Here is a 12,591-nt window from a genome sequence, read left to right as displayed (position 1 = left end):
ATAAAGTCGCTCTCCAGCGCTTCCCGACCTTGGCCACCTGCCTGTGGAGGACCGTACTTGCGCTGCCTGACCGGGCACATCCGCCCTTGTTCAGGATCTTTCTGCGCTGGTCCCTCTACCTCCGGCTGTCCCACCATACCCGGTGCAGCAGACAGTGCCTGGTCGCCTGATCCAGCCTTTAACTGACCCTCGGCTGGAGCCTCACATCCCTGCTGCCGAGCGGGACACTTTGGTCCTGCCCCCAGCCCTGGGTATGCTACTAGCTGCGTGCCCCACTCCTCCTGGTACCCCACCGGACAAACCACCGGTGCCTCAGGAGGTGGTCGGGCGTCTCTTGCCTTTGGATTCTCCTCTACCCCCCCAATACTCTCCTTTGTCCCCTGTGGACCCTCCGGGTCCTATCAGGACGACCATCCCTTTTGCCTGGGATAGAGCGTGGGTGAGAGTTTTAATCCTCTCCTGGCAGGGACCGTGATCTGCAAACTCACTGCTACTGGCCACTTTATAGGCTGCCTGTACATCTTTTAATTTATTCTCTAGTTCCCAAATTTTCTGGGTGTACCAAGAGTTCTGTTCCCGGAGGGACCCCTCGCTACCCTTGGCCTCAGTGACCTGACACTGAAGATAGTCCCGGCTATTTCGGAAGGTCTCCTCCAACTGCCGGTTCCTTTACTGCTCCTCAGCTAATTCGGCCAGCAGGTTGTCCCCAACCACAGCCCGGATGGAAGAGAGCTCCTCTGATTTGTGAAGACTCTGTTCCAAGTCCTTCACCCGCTCGTCGAGCTTTCGGACTTGGCGGGTGAGGCAGATAAGCCAGATGGCCTTTTCCCCCCTGTGGTTGTGGTCCTTCCCTGCTGTCCACTGAGCAGCAGCATCCACTGGGCGCTCTGCCTGTGTGAGGGCTTGCACCCAAGGTTTGGTGAGGTTCACCTTGCCAAAAATGTATGAGGAAATTCTCTCCTCCATTTTAGTTTCCTCTCATCACCTCATCTGTTATATTAACATCTCCTGTTTGCTTATGTCCTGCCACGGTCACCATGTTCTGTAAGGGGTTTTGAGGGAATGTTGTTGTGCCTTGGGTGTCTCTCTCTGGGCTTCTGCCCTCACAGCTTATGCCTGGCCTGTGAGGTACCCTGAGTGCTGCAAGAGCATCCCTGGAGAGACTGTGTCCACAGCTTATGAAGGGGGTTTTGAGCTTATGCCTAGCCTGTGGGGCACCTGTGAGTGTCAAACACTCCTAACCCCTTCTTCCCTAGCCTGTGACACAGTTGAGCGTTTTCGAGGCGCTCCTAGCTTCCCTTACACTGTTCTGACATAAGACTCACGATCAGGAGATGTAATACAATAGAACTGAGACAAGGTGATTCCAAGAGGAACTTTAGGCTTCCAATTTATTTGACAAGGTGTATCTCAACAAACAGCAATACACCAACAAAACAATCCCCCTAAATCCCACTAAACGGACACAACGAAAATCTTTACACAAGTTTAGCAGTACAATGCCCAACCTCCCACCTTTCCTGGCCTAACTGAGTTGGGAGTTCTGGGGACCAGAGGTTATACTCACTACTGTGCCTTCTGCAGTTTAGTGGTTTGTTTCTTCTATCTTCGGTGTCTTCGGACACTGGTTTTCCTTCAGTGTCGAGAGTCTTGCTGGTTGTGGTTGTTGGTTGACAAGGGCAGGGAACCACACACACTGCGTCAGAAACCCCTTTTTATAGCCAGATTATCCAGTCCGCCTCTCCTGCTGAAGTCAATTCTTCTCATTGGTGGACTTTGTGATTTTGAAAAATGCAGCAGTTTTAGATTATTGCGGGGTTTTTTCCACTGATGTTAACCTACTCAAGGTTTGAGTGGGTGTTGATTGCATTGGCCTCCTGTAGCCATTGTATAGGCTCTTGGGTTGTTTTGGGTTCCCTGGTTTCTAAGGTCTGCATAATTTTCCTCCAATTCAGTTTTTCTAACCTACTCAAGGTTTGAGTAGGTGTTAGTTGGGTTGGCCTTCTGTAGCCATTGTGTAGGTCCTTGGTTTGTTTTGGGTTCCCTAGTTTTCTGAAGATCTGCATAATTTACTTCCATAGTGTAACATGGGGAAGACAATAGTCCGATAATGGCTGTGAGTCAGTCCCAGTTTTCGAGCAAGTGCTCTCCCATTGGCTTGAAAGCCCCATACTTCGGGCTGACTTTGTCTCACCATTGGCCCTCCGGTGTCCTCCCCCGTCCAATCACTGCTCTGCCACGGTCAAACTGTATCGGTTTCAATTCACAGCACAGACTGATCCCACAGCCCTTTTCCTTCTGGGTAAAATGAGGGGGTGTTCGTCCTCCCCTACAGCCCGCACACAGAGCATGCCCTGAGGAGGTCAGACCGTTTCACAGGAGGATGGATGAGCTCTCCATCCAAGCCGACTGCCTACTATGGGGCAGCCGGGTAGTCATGCCCCAGAGGGGCAGGGAAGCTTTCATCAGGTAACTCCACAGCGAGCACCCAGGCATCGTGCTGATGAAGGCCATTGCCCGGTCACACGTTTGGTGGCCGGGAATTGATTCAGACCTGGAACACTGTGTTCGCAGGTGCACGACGTGCTCAGCTGGAAAATGCCCCCAGGGAGGCCCCGCTCAGCCAGTGGCCCTGGCCCACCAGGCCATCGTCACGCATTCACGTAGACAACATGGGCCCGTTCATGGGGAAAATGTTTCTCATCGTGGTTGATGCGTGCTCGAAATGGATCGAGTACATCATTTTGAATTCGTGCACGACATCCACCACTGTGGAGAGTCTACGTGCGGTCTTTGCGACCCATGGTTTGCCGGACATCCTTGTTTACGATAATGGCCCATGTTTCACTAGCTACGAATTCCAGGAGTTCATGTCAGGTAATGGCATCAACCATGTCATGACAGCACCATTCAAGCCGGCCTCCAATGGCCAGGCGGAACATGCGGTCCAAATCATAAAACAAGGCATGCTCAGGATTCAAGGTCCCTCCCTTCAATGCTGCCTATCGCGCCTCCTGCTGGCTTATAGGTCCCGACCGCACTCGCCCACGGGGGTCCCGCCTGCAGAGCTCCTTATGAAACGTACACTCAAAACTCGCTGTCCCTCATTCATCCTGTCTTGTCCGACATTGTTGAAGGCAAGCGCCAGTCCCAAAATGAGTACCATGACCGTAATTCAAGGGGGAGATGTATAGAAATTGGTGACCCTGTATTTGTTCTCAATCACGCCTTGGGGCCCAAATGGCATGAAGGTACTGTAATAGACAAAGAGGGGAATAGGGTTATCGTGGTTAAACTTAACAATGGGCAGATATGCCGCAAACATCTGGACTAAGTAAAAAAAAAAAGCTTCAGCATGGACTCTGAGGAACCTGAGGAAGATCATGAGATGGTATTCACACCACCGCCAGTGAATGAGCAACAAGAACATTTAGCAGCATGCACAGTCCCTGCGGTCAGCCCGGACAGGCTGGAATCACCACAGGGGACAGACACGCAGGCCAAGGCTCAACAGCCAGAGTCCCAACTGCGGCGCTCCACGAGGGAGCGTAGACCACCCGAAAAACTTAACCTGTGATCCCAATAAGACGTTGGGGGGGAGGTGATGTCATGTATGTAACCCTCATGTAACAACACTGCAATATACTTGAGAAATGCACACATTGACCACAGGAGGTGAACTTGTGGGAGACACTCCTCACCTGGTCATCCAGGTATATAAAGGGAGGTCCCACGCAGGGCATCACTTCGTGGTCCTGTGAATAAAGATGCAGGTCACAGAGTGACCTTGTCCATAAAATGTGCCTCGTGTGGATTTGTGGTATTGTGTAAGGACTTTACAATGGAAAACAAGGAGAAGGAAATCTTCCTAGAAATGTTCAGTAACCCACATTTACCCATAACTACTGCACTAACAACAATTTCTAGCCTATAACCGCAAATACCCCATTTTTTTGTTAAAATAACTTAATGCAGTTATGCAATAACTTTCTAGTTTGAATTCTTCCAGAATATATAACAAAGCTGTACAGAAGCTTCTTCAAAGCAGTTTTACAAATACATCAAGAAAGGTTCGATCTCTAGCCAATATATAACCAAAAGCTAACTTACTTTGAATTAACAACACAGAAGATTTTAAGGGAATTTCACTTGGATTGATCATTTTCAACCACCACTGAGTGGTTTCGTAATCACCACTGTTTGAAGATGTGATAAACGGTGAAACACACCCTGGCATGTGGAGATCAGTCCTGCATCTTTGGACATCAAGGTCTGTCTACGTCACATCATGATAACCATTCGAGTGCACCTGTTGAAGCTTTTTAACAGCAGTGGTTAACTAGATTGGTGGTGCAAAGCTGGAAGAGAAAAGTTCAAAAATGAAGCTTACAGTAATACCTGTGTTCAATTTGACATCAATAAAATAAAAGAGCAAGCTGTAAAATGATCGGCATTATAACAATTTCTTTTAAGCTAACAATAACCCCACCCGACGAATAGCATGATATAACCTGTCCCTCCATCTCCCTAAATCCCTCTGTCTATCACTGGTAGTACAGTATAATTGCAGCCTAAATCGCCCTGTCTAATAATTTTACCTTCCTTGGTACATACATTAAACATCTCCGCCTTTCCCTCACTCAGTACAAATATCACCCTCCATCTCGAAGTAGCCACATCCATTCACTGATTATCCTTTTATTTTATGTTAACTATCAATCTACTTTCACTCACCCTCAGGCTTCCTAATCTCCCTTTTTTGTTTCCCTTCTATACTTTATATATTTCTCTCTTTCTATATTGTTCCGCCCATATATATCATTTTTATTCTGGGCTGCCCATTTATTCACTGAACCTGAGCCTTTGACACATACCTTTTTATTTCTAGTTGGAACATCTTTAACCTGTACTTTACCCAACAATCCCAAGCTGAGAGCACTATAAGGGTAGTAACAGGCTGATACAACTTTGCACTGACTGCAATAGAACCTTAACTGGTTGGCAGCAAACATTTTAAATATTGATTTTAAACTTTTCAGTTTTAGCCAAGAGCCAGCTCTGTCCATTGGCTTTTGGATACCAGTGACAGACCTCTGAGTTCTTGTAAAATATTCATGCACAAAGTTCTACTTTCCCTACCTAAAGAAGTGCAAAGCTAACTGCATAATCCAGTGCTGCTAGCTCACATTGCTGGTGCGGGTGTCAAACCTGGAGTACTCTTCAGTTCCTGCTAAATGAAAAATGGAAATAGAAAAATGACAAACCGTGCAGTCTCAATTATTAGAGCAGAGCTATCCTGGAAAGCCATTTCCTATTTAGCATTTTAAAGATACAAAGCAACAATTCTAATGTCACAATCTGGGAATAGCTTCCATTTTAAAAAAAATTAGAAGTATAAAATTAAGAAGGGCGGTTTGACTTGCAATATCCCCTCCAATTGTTTCCGTGCACAGTTCCTTTAAATTTGCTGCGCGGCAACAGCTGGAGAGCGGCCTGTGCGGGACCTCGCGATCGATGTGTGGCCACCTGCCTTAGGGGGAATGTTGATGACACGTGTGTTTGATACTGAGGGAAAAGGTGCTTGCGCACGTTACTGATTCTTTTGAGGCTACCAATCTGACCAACATGTGATTTCTTGTTTATAATGTTACTCCAGGACTCTTATCCACGTTACTTAAAGTCGGAGATGTACAAGACTATGCTAGCAACATCCATAGTTGCTCAGGAAACCAAGAAAAGGTATGCTATCATTTGCTTTAAGTGGAAAATATTTTGGGGTGTAAAGTTGACCTGCTAATAGGTGCTGGCAATAAGTTATTTTGCTTTGTTTCAGTTATCCATCAGAATGAATAGCATTATATTATTTAGTCTTCTTCTTTTGTATGGTAGTAGCAAAGCAAATCAAATGTCCATATCTAATTCGGACATCCAGACCATAGCTTCCGGTGTAACGGCGATGATATTTTGTTGGCTTCCTGCAAATTCCCTCTGAGGGCAGTGCTCAGTGATATGCTCCAGGGTCTGATTAGGAGCTCCAGTCACATGATGGGGATGCTTTAATCTTCCAGCTATGGAGAAGGTGCCAGCATCAACCATGAGCGGTTCTGAGGCAGTTGATGGTTGTTCACTGTTTGCGAGGAAGGTTTGATCCTTCAGGTTGTACTGTGGGATCCTCTATAAGGAATCCATTCCATATGTCACAGCTCTTCCAAGCATTTCGCCATTGGACATCAAGGCTGAGGGGAGATCGCTGAAGGGCTTCGGCGACGGTCCAAAATGGCCTTCTAGATTTCAGATGGGTTGGTGGTAGGTTGTTTGGATCGGCATGTCTTTACTGGTGTAACGGTTGTATTCTCTGTTGACTGCGTATTCGCGGCGTAGGCGAGGTGGTGCGATGTTTGCAAGCACGGGCAGCCAAAGGTGTTGGTGTCGATAAAAGCGTACCGGTGATAATTCTCATAGTAGAGTTCAGCTGGACATCAATGGATTTGACATGCAGCTTGATATTATTTAGTTATATAACCCTATAGTTTTTTAGAAACAAAATCAATGAAGGAGTAAATGTCTGACTACATGAAATAAAGTTTATATATGCGAGTAAGAGAGAAGGTTATGTTGGTGAGAGGGAACAAAAAATGTTAATTAACTTCAGAACTTTAGGACAAATATTACTCTCATCATGTACAGTACTTTAGGCTTCAGTTATATCATTGGAATCCTGAAAAAAAATGATTATGGATTATTTTAACCGTACATTTTCAAAACTATACTAATTGGATTCAGAATTTTCAGTAGTAGTCTTCAATTATTGATTTCCGACAAGAAAAAATGCTTCTTAACGCACAGGTTTTAAGTAATGTTTGCATCTGTTATTTGTCTAGTGTGTTTCCATTCACGAGGTGGCATCGTCTCTCCGGCCTTAGCCCTGCACAGCTGTCACACCCGAAGGAGAATGATGGGAAAGCCAAAGCTACAACATCAGGAACGGTTTCACAGGTTCAAAACTAAACACAGCATGTTCACAGCATTCATTTTCCTTTTCCGCCGTCATAAGTCTACACCTCTTAAAATATTCCCGCACTTTCCATAGGATCGTGTTTAGACCATAAAATGTTTTATTGTTGACTTTACATCACAGTTTTGAACATGCCAACTTTTATTCAGGGAAGTGTAAATTGTTGGAAACCGACTGAACTAAATTCTTAAAATTTCTCATATGCCATTTCGACTAACCCAAGAATTTAGGGGAAAATATGGAATCCTGAACCCTTCAAAGCTGTTTTCAACTGTTCTCTGTTATGAGGTATCTTTGACCTTAACAGTATATTAATGAAAGACAATTGAAGTATTAAATAATTTGCCACTAATATTACTGACCTTTAAGTTCTACTGGAGAGAAAAGTAGAGTACAATATTGGCCCGGATTTTCTGTTCAGTGGCGAAGGAAAGGCGCTCACCCTTCATTGCGCTTACAGCTGCCCACAGACTTTTTGCGAGCTTTTAAACAGCAACTTATAGTTCCGAGAGATAATTTTCAGCATGGCGCCCTCTATTGGGGAGCTGTGGGATATATGAGTAGGCCAAGCAACAGAGTGTCTCTTCAGCCAATCAAATTGAAGAATCCTCACTGGGACAAGCGGGCCGGAATTTTATTTTTGGAGGCGGGTGGGGAGCAGGTGGTGGACTGGAAAACGGTCAGAAAAACTAAAGTTTCCCGCAGGCACTGCCGTTAAATTCAGCATTACCATTTCAAAGCAATGATTCCCGTCCACAGCCAACCAGATGGAGAAGCTGACTGGCTGTCGGGCAGGTAGGCCTGTGGCACCAGGCTGCAGAAAGAGGAGGGGGTAGGATCGGAGGCCAGAGGAGGGATTAGAGGGGCGAGACCGGAAGGCTGGTGGGTATTGGGGGCTGGAGTGGGGAGTTGGGAAGGCAGAAAGGGTGATCGGGGGCTGGGCAGAAGGCCGGAAGGGTAATTGGGGGCCAGAGGAGGGAGGTTGGAAGGCCGGATGGAGGATCGGAAGCCGGAGTGGGGGTTGCCGATTGGAGACCACGTATGGAGAGAGGGGATTGCAGGCCTCGGGTCAGATCGGAGGCCTTGTGAAGGGTCAGGAGGTGTCCAGTCGAGGGGGTTGGCGAGGTAGGGACACCGGATCCAGTAGGTAAGTGGAAAGGTATTTACCTCCTGGATCCAGAATTCCTTGCCTCCCTTGAGCTGGACGATTCCCCGGAGCCTGGGAAACTCGGCCAGCCTGAGTTAAATTTGAAATGATGGATCGCCATGAAGCATGGAGTCTCATTATAATATTTAAATGAGCAACCCGCCTCCTGGGCGCGATTTGGCAGCTCGCACCCCCCCATTCTGCCTCCGTTAAAACCGGAAGAGGCGGGTTGGGGTCGGGATTCAGTTTTTTAACTCTTTAACCTTCCACCTGACCCAAACCTACCCGTATTTTGGGGTTAAAATTATCCTCCCCCCCTCACCCCTGAATCTAAAGCAGGAAATATAAATTAGAATATTTAATTCATTCTATCCAGAAAGAGAGGAAAAGAAAAATGAGATTAAGAGATAAAAGAAAATGTTTTAAAAATATTATTTTAATTTTTAAAAATCTCCAACAATAATTAAATTCGGAAGGAATGAGACTTATAACATTAAATTTTCAGTGCCAGAGAGGTTATTTGGCAGTAATTAAGACTTACCATGCCATTAAAAATTCACTTAAAGCTGAGTGCACCAGCCTAACTTTTTCTGGCATGTTTAGTAGGTGACTAGTGGGTAAGTATCGCAACGTCACGATCTTACATGGATTTCAATGCTGAGTCTATCGGTGAGGTACCGGTGTAGCACAGCTTGTGCAGGAGCAGGGTAAATCAGACAGCAATTTCCCGATTTCATCGCTTAACTGCGAATGTGCAGATTCCCGAAATTGTTGTCTGATTTACTTCATAATAACAGTGAGCACTGGTAGCCTCACTATTAGTTTCAACGCAAAATCCATTAAATGCCATTAAAATCTGCATGTTATAGGCGGCAGTTGAAATGCGGGCCATGAGTGGGAGGATGTGGTTCATGGTCTTAATTCCTCATGTGGTGAGTTCCCAATCTCAGCGGTACTATCGGAGAAGGAGCTCCATACAGTCAAGCACTTCTCCACAATTACCCACAGTCGCTCTCACACTCCTCTGGACACCTGCTATAGGTTGGAATTAAGAGCTGATGGAAAACATTCTCCAGTTGAATTTCTTAGTTGAGGTGGTGCTTTGTGAATGGAGACTCATAAGAAGAAAAATAATTTTTAAAAGAACCTTGCATTATATATTTCAAGGGGGGAACCAACTGATGTTGAGGAATTTATCCAGAGTTCTCAATAAACTGGCTTTCTCAACTTCAGATTAGAAAGCCTCATCACTGTTAATTGTCTTACAAGTTATTGATGTCTGCCCTACTGGCAAGTTTACAATCTAGTAAAATAATCTATTGTGCCTCCTATTCATCTTGCTGCAATATGCACAAGCCTGGAATATTGTGGCCAATTCTGGGCACCACACTTTAGGAAGGATGTCAAGGCCTTGGAGAGGGTGCAGAGGAGATTTACCAGAATGGCACCATGCATGCGGGACTTCAGTCATGTGGAGAGACCAAAGAAACTGGGATTGTTTTCCTTCGAGCAGAGATGGTTGAGGGGAGATTTAATCAAGGTGTTCAAAACCATGAAGGGTTTTAATACAGTAAATAAGGAGAAACTATTCCCAGTGGCAGAAGGGTCAGTAATCAGAGAACACAGATTTAAGGCGATTGGCAAAAAAAACACAAAGGGGACATGAGGGAAAAACATTTATGCAGTGAGTTGTGATCTGGAATGCACTACTTGAAAGGGCAGTGGAAGCAGATTCAATAATAACTTTCAAAAGGGAATTGGATAAATACTTGAAGGGGGAAATTTACAGGGCCGTGCGGTCTTTTTCGGGGTGGCGGGCAGTGACTAGTGGGGTACCACAGGGATCAGTGCTTGGGCCCCAGCTATTCACAATATATAGAAATTATTTGGATGAGGGAACCAAATGTAATATTTCCAAGTTTGCTGACGACACAAAACTAGGTGGGATTGTGAGTTGTGAGGTGGATGCAAAGACGCTGCAAGGCGATTTAGATAGGTTGAGCGAGTGGGCAAACACATGGCAGATGCAGTACAATGCGGATAAATGTGAAGTTATCCACTTTGGTAGGAAAAACATAAGGACACAGTATTATTTAAATGGTGATGGCTTGGGAAGTGTCGATGTTCAGAGGGACCTCGGTGTCCTTGTACACCAGTCATTGAAAGCAAAAATGCAGGTGCAGCAAGCAGTTAGGAAGGCAAATGGTATGTTGGCCTTCATTGCAAGAGGATTTGAGTACAGGAGCAAGAATGTCTTACTACAGTTATATAGGGCCTTGGTGAGACCGCACCTGGAGTATTGTGTGCAGTTTTGGTCTCCTTACCTAAGAAAGGATATACTTACCATAGAGGAAGTGCAGCGAAGGTTCATCAGACTGATTCCTGGGATGGCAGGGCTGTCGTATGAGGAGAGATTGGGTCGACTAGGCCTGTATTCACTAGAGTTTAGAAGAATGAGAAGAATAATACATTATTGAAACGTATAAAATTCTGACTGGGTTGGATAGACTGGATGCGGGGAGGATGTTTCCCCTGGCTGGGAAGTGTAGAACAAGGGGTCACAGTCTCAGGATACGGGGTAGGAAATTTAGGACCGAGATGAGGAGAAATTTTTCCACTCAGAGGGTGGTGAACCTGTGGAATTCTCTACCACAGAAGGCTATGGAGGCCAAGTCACTGAATATATTTAAGAGGGAGATACATCGATTTCTAGAAACAAAAGACATCAAAGGGTTTGGGGGAAAAGCGGGAGTATGATGAGATAGAGGATCAGCCATGGTCATATTGAATGGCGGTGCAGACTAAAAGGGCTGAATGGCCTACTACTGCTCCTATTTTACATATTTCTATGTTTCTATGAAAGAGCAGGGGAGTGGGACTAATTAGATAGCTCTTTGAAAGAGCCGGCACGGGCATGATGGGTCGAATGCCTCCTTTTGTGGTGTACCATTCTTTAGTGATGTAATGAAACCATATTTGTGTTTTTAGCTATACCATACATATTAAATTTTTTGTGTTTTTACAGTATTAATCCTCATATAAAGTACTTACTCAAATAAATGTACTTTATGACAGCTTGGTGTTTTTCTCATTTATAAAAAAAACATTTTTTATCTGTATGACACCTTCATTGCAGAACAGATGATATTTAAGTTTTTATTATATAGAATGCTTTTTCCAAAAATTTTATTATGTTAATAATTCAGTTAGAGCAAGACTTAAACATGTAGTAAAGTGCAAAGAGGTTAGTCCATCCGTTAATCGGGACAATTCAGTATTTACAATCGTTTCCTATTACATTGCTATACCTCAAAATACTTTTCCTTTTTTTATCCCTACAGCTGTGCCGATACTCCCACCCTCTGGCAAACCTAGGAATATTCACTGGAACAAATATCCCAGATAATTCCAAGGATGCACCTTCCTGGTCCCATTCCAGCCTTCCCTCATTTTGCCCTGGAATCCTTCCTACTGCAACTTCCCCTTCCTCTAGCTCCGCGGACCCCAAGAGGTTCTCTGTTTGTTCCTCAGTTCCATTGTCAGCATGTGATAAGAATATTACTATATTGTGTTTTGGTTCTTCTAAAATCAAACGTCCTTCACTAGTTAGTCCGAGAGTAGAACCATGGCATTCCCAAGATCTGATGAAGTAAGTGAATTTTTTTTACCATATGTACACTATTTTTACATTACAGCATGTTACATATACTGTATATATACCAAGTGAGTACAAAGAACTGAGCAAGTGTTGCCATTAATCAGCTCATCTAAAAACAGTAAACTATCAAGATCACCATTTTCAGTCTTTTGACAAATTTCAGTTATTCTTCAGCTTAGAAAATAGTTGGCCAAGGAATTTCAGAAGTTGCACACTACTCATGTGCTACTACAGGATGTGATAAATATTTATTGACCAAGAATGCTAGAGACAATAACATAGTGCTAATAATGCTTACTTATCCCCAAGAAAATACTTTGAGCGATTCAGGCCATGTCTGATTACAGTGTAACTTTCATTCTTGTGAACCAGAAACCTTACCCTATCCTTTTAAAGGGCTCCTTAATTGGAACATCATGTACGAAATGTTTGCTTGTGATACTTTGTACATTTTTGGTTACATACACTTATATGTTGGGTATATGTTTATTCTCTGGATACACATATGCACCTTGGCAATAGGATTTAAAAGAATAAAAGACAAAATGAGAAAGAATAAAAGCTGAAACTCAAAACAGAGAATTTCAGTAAGAAATTCATCAGATATCGCTGACCAGAATTTACTGTAGCCGGCACACACCATTCATTCGACTTGCCATTGCATGGGCATCTCCACGGCATTTGCTGTTAGTGGGAGAATAAAATGGTGTGGCGCCCTCTATAACGCATCTGGGACCTGTGTGAACAGGACAAGAAATTGTGTGTCTCCTT

The 12,591-nt window shown here is 44.5% G+C and overlaps 1 protein-coding gene across 1 annotated transcript in view; it reads left to right on the top strand.

The window, feature by feature from the left end:
• Window positions 1-12,591, top strand: part of rgs11 (regulator of G protein signaling 11) — a 247,511-nt gene that overhangs the window by 221,652 nt on the left and 13,268 nt on the right. The window contains exons 16-18 of the mRNA XM_070856713.1: window positions 5,657-5,739; window positions 6,882-6,996; window positions 11,504-11,673. Coding sequence (XP_070712814.1) covers window positions 5,657-5,739; window positions 6,882-6,996; window positions 11,504-11,673 — 368 coding nt within the window. The remainder of the gene's footprint in view (window positions 1-5,656; window positions 5,740-6,881; window positions 6,997-11,503; window positions 11,674-12,591) is intronic.

The sequence above is a fragment of the Pristiophorus japonicus genome, chromosome 15 (assembly GCF_044704955.1).
Source record: "Pristiophorus japonicus isolate sPriJap1 chromosome 15, sPriJap1.hap1, whole genome shotgun sequence".
Taxonomy (NCBI): Eukaryota; Metazoa; Chordata; class Chondrichthyes; family Pristiophoridae; genus Pristiophorus; species Pristiophorus japonicus.
The sequence above is the reverse complement of the archived record's forward strand: the minus strand, read 5'-3'. Positions and strand labels throughout refer to the sequence as shown.